We start from the raw sequence: 13,695 nt of genomic DNA, 5'->3' as shown, positions 1-13,695 counted from the left end.
ATTAGGCTCTGTTTGGCTAGCTATTAGCTTAGCCTAGATGAAGATTAAGCTCTGTTTGACTAGCCATTATTTTAGCCTAGATGAAGATTAGGCTCTGTTTGGCTAGCTATTAGCTTAGCCTAGATGAAGATTAGGGACTGTTTGGCTAGCCATTAGCTTAGCCTAGATGAAGATTAAGCACTGTTTGGCTAGCCATTATCTTAGCTTAGATGAAGATTAGGCTCTGTTTGCCTAGCCATTAGCTTAGCCTAGATGAAGATTAGGCTCTTTGTCTAGCCATTAGCTTAGCCTAGATGAAGATTAGGCTCTGTTTGTCTAGCCATTAGCTTAGCCTAGATGAAGATTAGGCTCTGTTTGGATAGCCATTAGCTTAGCCTAGATGAAGATTAGGCTCTGTTTGGATAGCCATTAGTTTAGCCTAGATGAAGATTAGGCTCTGTTTGCCTAGCCATTAGCTTAGCCTAGATGAAGATTAGGCACTGTTTGGATAGCCATTAGCCTAGATTAAGATCAGACACTCAGTTAGTCATTAGCCTAGTTTACATGAAGATCAGGCACTTGTTTGTTAGGCCATTAACCTAGCCTGGATGAAAATCAGGAACTAGTTTGATTAGAAGTTAGCCTAGCATGTATGCGTTTTATCTTGTGCTCTTCGACTGATGTCACAGCTGATAAGGTACAAACTATTTATAACTGACACAACATCTGCTCACAAATGACTAAACTGTTCCTGTAACACCTCATTAATCCACTTCGGTCTCGGCCGTGCTCGTCGTAGCTGTTAGCTCATCAGAATGAGTTTGTTCAAATAGCTTCCTACAACAAATAAGGTATTATTAGCTTCTAATCTCTCCCCAAAACCTCACTTCAAAAGATCAGGACTATTACTTCAACATCAAACTTTGATAAGACACGAGAGTTGTTTTTTTTTTTTGTTTTTTTTTTACAAGCTTTTGTCTATTTCTGCAAAAAAAAAAAACTTTAGAGGAAAAAAAAAACCAGCAGCTGATTGATATAGTAAAACCCTGCAGATGTTTTATATCTGTAGAAAAGTCTTTCTAGATGTAATCAGTTTAGCCATGGATCAACAGGTAATTAATTCAAAGGTAATTAAAAATTTCTTGGGATATTTTAGGGTCTTCTTTAATTTGTGCATTGTCATTGTGTCATTGTTACTGTGTTGCTTCATTTTTAAATGTACTTTTAGTTTTTTAATGTAACCATCGTGTTTGTTTGTTTACTCATCTCATGCTCATTTGTCCATTTTTTGTTGTGTGGTGTGTTTGTACGTGTGCAGAAAGCAGTAGATGTTCTTCTTAGAAAGACTCAAAAGGTATCCATCTGACACAAGCATCTACTTCTTCACCGTTTCTGCACAATATAAGTTTTTTTAGCTTTAACTGCCTTCATAGACAAAAACACACACACATTGAGATTAATTGGTGACTTCTTATCAATGCTGCTATAAACTAGAATTTAGATAAAGATGCTGGTGTGATGCTATAACTGTTTTATGCAGAAAATTAATACAAGGTGCTTCTTTTTTCCTCCATTTTTGTGGGACAGCGTCAGTAAAACATGCATGCAGTCCATTTTCACAGCATTGTTAATTAACACATCCAGAACCTCAAATTCTCTGTGTTTAAATATAGCTCTGCAACCAGGGTCTTCATTTAGGGCCTTGAAATCAGCATTTTCTGTTTCTGTGTGGCTGTATGCGAGTCAACAACTTGAGGTTGTGTCTTCCCTGCTCTGCTCGATGTGTGTGCACTGCCATGCTTGCTTGGACGCATGTGTGTGTGTGTGTAGAGTACAGTGGATAAGTTGATCAAGAAGACAAACCTGGCCCTGGTGGTGGGAAGCAGCAGCTGGAGGGAGCAGTTTGTCAACGCCGTTACTGTCAGTGCAGGTAACTCACACACAAAACAAACTGGTTTGAAACAAGACTTTAGGTTGGCATTAAACGTTTCGTCACTTGGGTCTTAACAAACCGAGCCCCCTGCTGGGTGAAAATGAGCTGGTGACAGATTGGAGAGAACGCCAAGCCCTCGAAAATTCCTGCACTGCATTTTGAAAAAAAAAAAAAAAAAAGTTTAAAAAAACACTTTTTGTTTTTCCCCATAGAGAGGAAGGGATAAACAAGAAATTAGTGCCTGTTGTTATGTATGAAGGTCATGACTTAAGCTCTATGTGCACGGGATTAGTTTTACCTAGGGACCACATGTAATAAATAAATTACTCCCCAACGTCTGCTTTTTATGTGGCGTATTCACACGGGATAACCAAAGCCTGAGATGTAGCTGAAATTTACGGACATCTTCCGGATATGATGTTAACGCTCTGCATTGTCACGACCGGGCCGGTCCATAATAATGTGCTTAATGTGGGGGCCGGGCCAGGCCGGTCCATAATAATGTGCTTAATGTGGGGGCCGGGCCGGTCTTGGGCTTTGACGTGGTTTTATGAATCATACAGCTCTAACAAAACTAAATAAGAACGCACAATATAAAATTGTATTTATGCACATGTGTAGTCAGGACCATCTTCCCAAATACAATCATAGCTACTTCTGCTAGCTACGGTAAAATATATTTGTAGAATACCAACTGATAACAGAGAATGCAAAGATGAAACACCAAACGTGAGAATTAGTTCTAATAATATTTTGTCTGAAAAAGAGGCGATAGTCGGTGATCGTAACAAATATACACAAATGACAGATTAAAGTAAATTGGAGGTCAAAGAACCAGAAGTAGTCATGAATATATGTAGACCACAATGCATTGCAAAATACTGACACTAAACATGCACATTAATATTTGTAAAAAGGTCCATTTTATTTTAATGACATGAAGAAAATCCATTGTTTCTATGTATTTATGTGCTAAACTGTACTCAAATTAGCTAGTTTCTCCTAATTTAGCCACCTACGTGTAGATAATTTTATGGTACAACAGTTATAGTTTAGTTAGCTTATACAATTAGCACTAGTTGTTAATGTAAGCTGAACCATCTCATTTTAGCTCAACTTAATGTACAGTTGGTGATAAACTAAGGTAAGTTACCCTACCATACCACTTTATTTATAAAGAACTAATAAAAGAAGCTGGTCTGCTGACCTCAGAGAGCGCTGTGGGACATATGGCTGCAGCAGATCAGCGAGATAGAAGAGGCAGAATTGTTTAGAGATTTAAAAACGTACATAAAATTAATTCGTAAGTGAACAGGGAGCCAGCGAAGGGAGCCCAAAACTGGAGAAAGTTAAGCCACTTTATCCTAATTTAGCCACCTGCTTGTAGATGAGCTCAAGATAAAAAGTTTAATGTAGCTTAACCAACTAGCATGTTTGTTAATATAAGTTAAAGTAGATTATTTTAGCTTAACCTAACCTACAGGTATATATTAAACTAAGATAGTGTATTTTAATTTAGTCACCAACTTGTAAATGAAGTTAATATAAAAAGTTTTATTTAACTTAGCCAAATAGCATGTCTGTTAGCATAAGCTAACCTAGCTTATTTGAGCTTAACTTAATCTAAAGGTAAGTGCTAACTAAGTTAAATTATTATAATTGATCCTAATCCTACGGTAACTAGCCACGTTGCACATGATAACTGCGTTTATTGGACTTCTGTCAGTGTTTTTTAATTAGTTGTGTACAAATATCTCTATCCAGTCGCAGTTATTGAACATGTTGCTACAGTGTTTGAATGCAGAGAGAGAAATGTATTATTTTTTATGTATAACATAATATACAGTAGGTTTGCTTACTTTAGCTTAGCTTTTGTTAAACTAAGCTAGACTAGTTTCAGCTCTTGTTTAAGAGTCAACAGCGCCATTCAGCTTGTAAAACTTTAGTTGTTACAGTTAAGATCTTTCTTCAATTTAAAGATTAAATTTTACAGCTTAAACTTGGACTCTAGGCTAATTCATTTCACGTTTCTCCACCTTCGCCTTTCCACCGTCCTGAAGGCGATGACGACGACGAAGAGAGCGGCGAAGAGCGGCTGCCTTCCTGCTTCGACTACATAATGCACTTCCTCACCGTCTTCTGGAAGGTCCTGTTCGCGTTTGTTCCCCCCACGGAGTACTGGAACGGCTGGGCCTGCTTCATCGTGTCCATATCGCTGATCGGCGTCCTGACTGCCGTCACCGGCGACCTAGCATCGCACTTCGGCTGCACGATAGGCCTGAAGGACTCTGTGACGGCTGTGGTGTTTGTGGCACTGGGGACATCGGTGCCAGGTGAGGCTTTCTCAGTATATCGTCTCTAGTATTTTATTTAAGAAAAATCAAGGTAAAGTTTTGGTCATGTATTGAGATGCAGCCATCCATCCATTATCTAAGTATGTAACACGTTTTCATTCAGTTTACACTAAACTGTATATTTTTCCCGAGGTTTAAAAGTGACAAACAAGTGAATAAACGCACGAAAGGATGAGTGATCATCTTCTGTCTGATTTTAGTGCCAGCTGCCCCTATAGGCAGGCTAAAAATCAGATTTATGTTGTCAAATCAGCCTGAGCCCGTCTCCGCTCGGAGGGAACGCGTCGTCCCGAGGCTTTAATTTAATTCCCACCTCGTTGCTCTCGCCAGCCAGTTTATTGTTGCGCTGCGTGATTTATAGAAGGAGCTCCAACTCTTCCAGGTGACAACTTCGACGGCTTTCTGGGAAGTCTTGAATCGCTGCCTTCTGCAGTCGGGTTTTGGACTCTGGTTTTGATCACGTGTTTGGTGCTACTTTGTCTTTTTCCTTTATTCTGGTTGTTATGCCCTCTCTTCTTCCTGTTCTGTGCACTCTGGCCCATCTGGGTAAATGTATGGTTCTGACAAGAGGTTTCCTCACTCCTCTCTTCGTCCCCTCTCTTTTATTGGATGCTGTGTATTTGGTATTGGTTCATCTATCATTCTGACCCGTGTGCTGTAGAACTCAGGTGTTGAAAAAGGTGATTTAACTTCTGCTGGGAGACTGTGACTATTCTTCTTGTTAAAGAACATGTTTTTCTTCTTCAAGTCTCTTCTTTGAATCTTTGCCTTCTCCTGTTTTTCTCTCCCCATCCTCAGAAGTTATAGAAGCGTTACACCGGAGACACATTATCAGGTCCATTTACTGTAATTTTTCCCATTCAGGCGACAACAGAGCAGTTACAGATCAGAGCCACGGGTGGTTTATTGAGATCTTTTTTTTTTTTTAACTACCGGAGCTATGTAAAAATAATAATACCAACAGTGAAGCACGGGTAGGACTCACTTGTCCTCCCACACTACAAATGCTGAGTCCATGTCCTCATTGGAGATCACGTCTCCTTCAACGCCGATTGAAGTGGTTTTCCTACATGGAGAGGACCGAGGGAATTCTCAAACGTGATGCTCAAAGGAAACGCTGAAAGAACCCGTTAAGGGGGTCGTCCCCCTCATCAGTGGGCAGAGGACAAACTTACCTGGACAGGGTTCCCTTGCCTTGTTTCTATGCTGCTCTTATGCCAACGTGGAGGTTGCTGGTGAATGTTTGTACTGCCCTCATGGCACTAGGCTAAAGGATTGATGATGAAAGTAGCTAAAAAGAAGAACCGGAAGAGTTACAGCTGCTGCTTTTTGTGACCAGAAATAGCCATCTCTGTAAATAATCAAGTAATGTGAAAATGTTAGTTTATCTTATTGTAGGTTTCCTTTGATGACGTCATTTTGCTCTCGTCGAAAGGCAGACATAGTAAAGTATAGTCTTGGTACGTCAGTCAACTTTCTCTTGACCCGCCCATAACTTCTGATCCACTCAAGATCACTTAACGAAGCTTCATGAAAATATGCATCATCACTAGATAGTCACATAGGCCGTTCGCGATAAACGATAAATCAATTAATCGCATGATGAATGAAAATTATTGACCTTATTTTCATTTATCGGCTTTATCGTTTCTTCGTCTCTCTCTCTTTCTACTGAAGACACTGGATGACAAAAAGCTCAACTCCGGTGCTCTTCACTGACCCCTCTCTTTCTCTTTAAAGTTGTTTTTCTCTGCAAAAAGAAGCTGAGAACTTGTTTACTGATTTTTATTAAAAGCTTTGCATGAAAAATGCTATGCTAAAGGGCTCAAACCACTGAGCGTCTGCCATGTCACCATGTCAGCCCATGTCACGTCAAGGGCACTCCCTCCCATTTTTCTTAAAGAGACACGCTGCTCAACTATCCATCCTTTGCAACATTTTTCAGTCAGGTCATCTGGACAGTTTCTTTTTTTGTGCTGAAACATTTCACCTTACATCCAGAAGTCTTCATCAGTTAAGGAAACACACAACACAAAACTGATTCTTCTCCCAACAGCTTACTCCAAATTGGAACAAACCAGTTATGTTGGTGCTAAGATGGCACACCCCCTCCTCCGGTGCCAGCCCTCTTCCTTGTCGACAGTCATGTCAAACTGGTTCAAAACCAAAAAAACTGTTTCAGCAAAAAAAAGAAAAAAAAAAAAGAAACGGTCCCTATGACCTGACTGAAAATTGTTGGATTGTATACCTGGATTATTGAGCATGGACTTGGTTGGTTATCCATCCTTTGGTTCAAACAGTCTTATACTGCCATCAGGTGGTCAACAAAGGTACTACACACCAAACAAATCAATATTTCTTGTAAAATTAGACAACTTCCAGTGATTATTGTTAAATTTCAAACAATATTATTGTTTATCGCAATAATTTCTGAAAAAATCACACAGCAAAATTTGTTATTGTGACAGGCCTAGTGTCACGTGCACTTTTCATCACCCCAGCTCTAATGCCAAGGTCACAAATCAACGTCAAAGGTTATACAAGGTTGTCCAGGTGTGACCGCTATAGATTGGCGTATTGCTATATAATAGTGTGTTGACGGACGTATAATGTGCTGAGCAGTGTATTGTTGTTTTGCTTAATTTTGTTTAGTCTATACATTTAGGATTTCGTCAGTGCCTTTCAGTGTTTCCCCTAGATCAATTGCCTTGACAGGGTGCTCATGTCCGGGAGGGTGTATTATCTGACTGAATATTGTTGCTGGATGTCTGTGTTGTGTGCCTGTACGTTGGGGGTGGGGGGTATGCGTGAGAGAAGAGGAGCGCTACGTCTGTATTATGTGCTGCTAGCGTAGTGCTATGTCAGTGCCGGCAGTTGTTGATGGGGGTGGGGTGAGGAGTTGTGGGTGAAGGACATTTCAGTAGGCGGGGCGCCCTCTTTGGACAACAGTAGGGGAAACTCTGCTTTCCTCCTGATCAAATCAATAATAAATACTTCTTATTACTTTTGTCTCACCAGACACGTTCGCCAGCAAGGTTGCAGCCATCCAGGATCAATATGCAGACGCCTCCATCGGCAATGTCACCGGCTCCAACGCCGTCAACGTCTTCCTGGGCATCGGTGTGGCGTGGACCATCGCTGCCGTCGCCTGGCGCTCCAAGGGAGAGCCTTTTAGGGTGGACCCAGGAAGCCTGGCCTTCTCTGTCACCCTCTTCACCATCATGGCCGTAGTGTGCGTGCTCACGCTGCTGTACCGGCGGCGGCCGACGGTGGCGGGAGGTGAGCTGGGTGGGCCACGGACTTGCAAGATAATAACGTCGATGATGTTTGTCTCGCTGTGGCTGATTTACATCCTGCTGGCTTCACTGGAGGCTTACTGTCATTTACCAGGGTTTTAAATGGGGAGGAGCCAGGGGGAGACCCACTGCCAAAATGAAGGGGTGTAGGGCAGGATAGATGTGGAATAGAGCTTGGCTTGTTTTATAATGGGAAAAGCAACTCTTAAAATGGATTTTACGTCTTTACATCACACCCCTTCCTTAAAAAAAAGACCGTCCATCCTGACAAGAGGCCGAAACTCCCAAACGATGTCGAGACTTTTTATTCTTATTTAAAATCACAGCTCTTTTACCCTTGAAGACCCTCCTTGTCTCCATGTATGGGAAACCTCTGGGCTTAAATGCTGTGAGCTTATTAATCTAAAAAATAAACTGAACCGAGGACTGGTGCGGTTTACATGATGGTCTAACGGTTAATACAAGGCTAAAGTTGTTCCAGACAAACGCCATCGTCCAGGCTCTGAAGGAAAAATCAAACAGAACCGGAAAGACGAGAAGGTTTTTCTTGGATACGATGGAGACGAAGAGCGCCACAGAGAGGTTTTCCTCACCCACTCCCCCTGTCTTCACCAAGACTTGGTTTTTAAAGGACCCTGAACCCTCCTCTCAGAACCTTTGAACTCTTAACGCTGTCTGACTTCAAACTTTATCGCCTTGTTTCCCCTTAAATACTCAAGCTGGTCGTGTTTGGGAGCCCTCTGGGGACTCTGCACCAAACTTACAGACAAGATCATCTTCAAGGATACACTGTGCAACAATAGTCCCTCATCAGACGTAAACTCTTTCTGTCCGAACCCCCTCCCTGCCTTCATGTGCCCCGTAGAAAAAGTCTTAAAGTTGTGATAAAAAAAACTCTGTAGTCACGAACCGTCTTTTTATCTGAGCTAATCCTTCTCCTGTAATCTACACCTCCCACTACTTTTTTTTTTTTAACTCTTCAACGGTGTCACGTGTTGATATTGTTATCGTGCAATTGTAAAAAAAAAACAACAAACGGCAACGGTAAGAGTATACCTACAGTTCGGAGGTGTAACGGTTGAGAACCGTGTCGAGACTCGATACGATCAACGAGATCAAGAAGTGTTGAGGCTAAAGGCGCAGACAGAAAACGAGGACGTGAAGAAACAGCAATCTAAATGTTTACACTTTGAAATACAACAACTTGTGAACAACCGGAGCCAAGAAGGGCCAATCACGAGGGAGGATTGTAATGATCGTGATGACAACCGTGACGATCATGTTGACAAATCACGAGCTATGACCAGTGTTTCTAGATGTACTTGATATACTAAAAAAAAAAAAGATTTTATTGATGTGTGTGAGAAAACATTTTAATTTTGTGAAGCCCCCCCATTTCCTCTTTGAAACGAAGATTATCAAAGAAAAAGTACCGGAAAACATATGAAGGAACTATACGGCAGCTCTAAAATATCAGCATTTCGTTTCTTTGTATTAAAAAAAAAAATAATAATCTCTGTTACAAATATCTAGAAGAAATTCTGTCACAGATCACTTTGTGTTTCAAATGTGCCGTTTTACTTCGTGGGCATTTTCCACCGTGCTGGCAGCTGTGGTGAGTAAACCTGAAAGTGTTCACAAAACAATTAAATGTGCTAAACAATTTGGTCGACTTTATGGGTAAATCTTTACCGTTTGTTTCCGTGAAATATTTGTTGACTCAGGCATGTGTGACAAACAAAAAGTTAAATATTAGCAGTAATGTGGGATTTAAAGCCTGACGTGTCAAATTAACCGTTTTATTGTCCGTTTGACGAAGTGTCGAAGCCCAGATTTTGTGTTGTGCTGTGTCAACGACCCCATCATGCCCAGAGGTAGGACTTGAAGCTGAACAGAAGGGACAGCATATGGCTCGTCGGTGTGAATTGTTAATAAATGTCTATTTTTTTTTTTTTTATTATTATTTTGACTATGATATCATGAGAGAAACTGTGCTGGGAGTTATTCTACCCTCCTGAATGAACATCGTGCGAATTCCAAAATTCAAGGAAAATTCTCCAAAACGTGAACTATAATTTAAATTTTGATTTTTGTTACGGTTCAAGGAGACTTTATTCTTTATTTCACATTACATGTGGTACATGAGGTGGAATGAAATTGTGTCCCATATACACCCAAAAATGGCAAAAACATAAAGTATAAGAAGAAACAGTATACAAGGATCTAAGATATATGCTAAACCATAATAACATAATATAATAAGGTATATAAAACAGCAGCCTGAACATGAGCAAATGGTTATGAATACAGCAGCTTATGGGTAAGAAATCAGCAGCACAGATAAAATGTTGGATGTCCACTTAAAGTTGGTAACCCTCCTTTGCACTAAAGTGGAATTGAAAACTACCTACCTGCCCACCATCCACTTTTTAAAATATGGACAAATGACCCATCTCCGAGCTCAGTTCTGACCAGCTTTTAATGGAGCCCCACTGGTATGCAGTTACTGGTCTAAATGTCTATGTGCAAAATAGTTTCTCTCAAATTTGATTTTCTTTGTATTTCAACGTCAATAATGATGTTAAAATGAAAAACAGCAGTCAGAGGGGAACTGCCTCAAATATTGCCCCAACCACACGACTCTGGACCTTAAAAAATAAAATACTGCTGCTGACTTAGGACTACTTAAGTGTTTTTCTCAATAATTCCAGTTTGTTATGTTATGCCCCAAATAAATTTCTGTGAAAGAGCTTGATAGTTCGACCCTAACATCATAAAAGTATATAGAAAAAAGTAAATTCAGAATACAGTAGTCCCTCGATTATCGCGGGAGTTACGTTCCACACACCCACATGAAGGTGAAAGACTGCCAAGTAGGAACGTTATATTTATTTTAGTATGCATGTGCATTTTAAGGTTTTATAAAACCTTTCCACACTCTAGCAATGTTCTAAACTCTTAAACCTACTGTATGTAATTTTAACAACATACGCAGTGTTGCCAGGTGAGAAATGTAGGATTATTGTACTAGAGACATAAAATTATCGTATTTTGAGGGAAATTATCGTACACCCGTTATAACCAAAATAACAAATCTATTGATGCACTATAGTAGTGATGGGTCCGCTTCCAGACCGGCTCTGCTTCTTCTTTTTTTCTTTTCCTCACTCATGGGGCGGGCGCAGCGGCCTATTCAGCCAATCATGGCCGTTATTCTGAGGCAAACGCATACACGTCACTCGTAGGTCACATTTAGAAAAGGAAATTCCAGCCCATCGTGCATCTGGTTGCGGACACAGATGCCTTCAGGGTTCGCAAAAAAAACTCCGACCGACTGTTGCGAGAGGCTGATGACAACCAATTACAACCACACATTCACGGAATGGTCAAATTATCGTATATTTGGTCTTTTTTGGAATTATTGATTGTACAGAGGGCAAAATTGTTGTACAAATACGATAATTATCGTACATCTGGCAACACTGAACATACATATATGTACTGCACAGTAGCTGCTACAAAAATTTATATGGGTACTCACCAGCCTTGGCCCGGTTCTGATCGGCTCTCTGCAGCTATTGAGCACCAGATGCTTTTAGAGAGAGCCGGACCTTCGGAGAGCCAGCACAAAACCACACAATGGTCCCGATAGAGTCCAAATAATCCCGAGGGATCTGGATGAAAAAAGTCCGGGTGAGCTCTGGAGAAACAAACAGACCTCCAAGCAATGCATCCCTGCTTGAGAGGCTTCATGAGCCGGCAAGCAGCACTCAGATTGACCGATGAGGCTGGAAGTAGTCCTGGTCCAATTCTCGGTCGATTCCGTATGGCTCTGCATCCACCAAGTGCCCAAGTCACTATGAATTAGGGTTGAACTTTTTAGTCAAGTTCAGATCAGATCAAAACTTTCCCTGCATTTTGGCAGAATGCAGCGGCTGGAAGCACTGTTGGCTTCTGGGTAGTGTAGTCGTCTTTAATGGCCTTACAGTGTAGGCTTATTGAAAGAAAACTACAAAATGATGGCGCCTGTCCAAAGTATTTTTTTTTGTTCACTTTTTATCTCGTACAGTCCCAACCACAAGAGTAATATTAAAGTTGACGATCATTGAATAACCATGAAAGAGCGAGTCCGTGAAAGTCGAACCGCAACGTAGCGAGGGACTACTGTCACTGGACTTCTAATCTAAGATGTTCCCCTTCCTATCTGGGGAAAAAATCCTTGAACAGGAAGCTTCTTTCTGCTCCCTCTTCAGTGTTGTCCACACAGTCATCCTCTTCCATCTCGCTCTGTCCTACATCCTTTGTCCTCACTCCAACTAATTCCATGTCCTCTGTAACTGAATGGGAAGAGAAATGTCTCAAACTATAGAATAGAAGTCTAGTTTTATTTTATTTTTTGTAATTCCCATGTTCAGGATGACAGAATCGGTATCAGGATCATAAAAGTATGTGAAAACATCAACCACCCGGTGTAAATGTACAAAAGACGAGGGTAGGGAAAGCGTGAAATGGGCTGAAGTACTTACACATTCATGGATGATCCATGTTCTTCAACGCCTCCACGAGTGGATTTCCAAAGACAAGACACTGCTGCTTAATGATCATAAGAAGCTGAAGTCATCAGAATCAACTTTTAAACCAGCTGTTTTTTGCAGAACACCTGAACCTTACGGTCTATTGCAAAACTTTCAGTCAATATTTATCTCTGTGTTCTCATCTTTCAGTGATCCCCAATTCAATTCAGTGTTGCTCAGCACCTCTAAAGTCAAAGTACCTGTGGTTGGAAAGACAAAGGCCATGTCCACAAAGAAATCCAGTTTTTCCAAAACTACTTCTTTTCCTAATTTCTAAAAACATTCCTATAAACATGGTACAATTTCTAGAAATATACACTCACTCTGAAACCCAGAAAACAACCACAACATCTGGCATAATTATGCCAGGACTGTATATGGTGCTGTAAGACTGCCATGAAAACCGACCAAAACAGAAACCAAGGCACAGATCAAGCGCAGAATGTTTACACGCTGAGTCAAACTGCAAACACAAACCAAAGTTTGGTTCAAATAGGAAACGCCAAACCAAAGTTGAGTTCACACAGGAAACATCAAACCCAAAGTTGGGAACAAATAGGAAATGCCAGACCCAAAGTTGGTTACAAAAATGAAACATCAAACCCAAAGTTGGGTACAAATAGGAAATGCCAGACCCAAAGTTGGTTACAAATAGGAAACATCAAACCAAAAGTTGGGTACAAATTGAAACATCAAACCCAAAGTTTGGGTACAAATATGAAACACCAAACACAAAGTTGGGTACAAACTGGAAACACCAAACCCAAAGTTGGGTACAAACTGGAAACACCAAACCCAAAGTTGGGTACAAATACAACACACCAAACCCAAAGCTGGGTACAATTAGTAAACACAAAACCCAAAGTTGAGTACAAATATGAAACACCAAACCCAAAGTTGGGTACAAACTGGAAACACCAAACTCAAAGTTGGGTACAAACACAACACACCAAACCCAAAGCTGGGTAGAAATGGGAAACACCACACCCAAATTTGGGTACAGTTAGGAAACATCAAATCCAAAGTTACGTACATAATGAAATCGCAAACCCAAAGTTGAGCTCTAACTGGAAACACCAAACCCAAAGTTGAGCTCTAACTGGAAACACCAAACCCAAAGTTGGGTGTAAATAGGAAACATCAAACCTAAAGTTGGATACAGACTGGAAATATCAATCCCAAAGTTTGTGTACAGACAGGAAACACCAAACCCAAAGTTGAGTACAAACTGGAAACACCAAACCCAAAGTTGGGTACAAACTGGAAACACCAAACCCAAAGTAGGGTACAAACAGGAAAAACCAAAACCAAAATTGGTTACAAATGGGAAACGCCAAATCCAAAGTTGGGTACAAATAGGAAACACCAAACCCAAAGTTGGGTACAAATAGGAAATACCAAACCCAAAGTTGAGTACAATTTGGAAACACCAAATCCAAACTTGAATTCAAACTGGAAACACCAAACTCAAAGTTGGTTACAAACTGGAAACATTAAAGCTAAAGTTGGGTACAAACTGGAAACATCAAACCCAAAGTTGGGTACAAACTGGAAACATC

The 13,695-nt window shown here is 40.6% G+C and overlaps 1 protein-coding gene across 1 annotated transcript in view; it reads left to right on the top strand.

The window, feature by feature from the left end:
* Nucleotides 1–7,813, top strand: part of slc8a4b (solute carrier family 8 member 4b) — a 71,337-nt gene extending 63,524 nt beyond the window's left edge. The window contains exons 13-15 of the mRNA XM_037676654.1: nucleotides 1,810–1,909; nucleotides 3,973–4,245; nucleotides 7,285–7,813. Of these exons, the coding sequence (XP_037532582.1) occupies nucleotides 1,810–1,909; nucleotides 3,973–4,245; nucleotides 7,285–7,664 (753 nt within the window). The 3' untranslated portion in view covers nucleotides 7,665–7,813. The remainder of the gene's footprint in view (nucleotides 1–1,809; nucleotides 1,910–3,972; nucleotides 4,246–7,284) is intronic.
* Nucleotides 7,814–13,695: the final 5,882 nt, after the last annotated feature.

Source organism: Nematolebias whitei, chromosome 1, assembly GCF_014905685.2.
Source record: "Nematolebias whitei isolate Nwh7 chromosome 1, NemWhi1, whole genome shotgun sequence".
Taxonomy (NCBI): Eukaryota; Metazoa; Chordata; class Actinopteri; order Cyprinodontiformes; family Rivulidae; genus Nematolebias; species Nematolebias whitei.
This window is presented reverse-complemented; position numbering and strand designations above follow the sequence as displayed.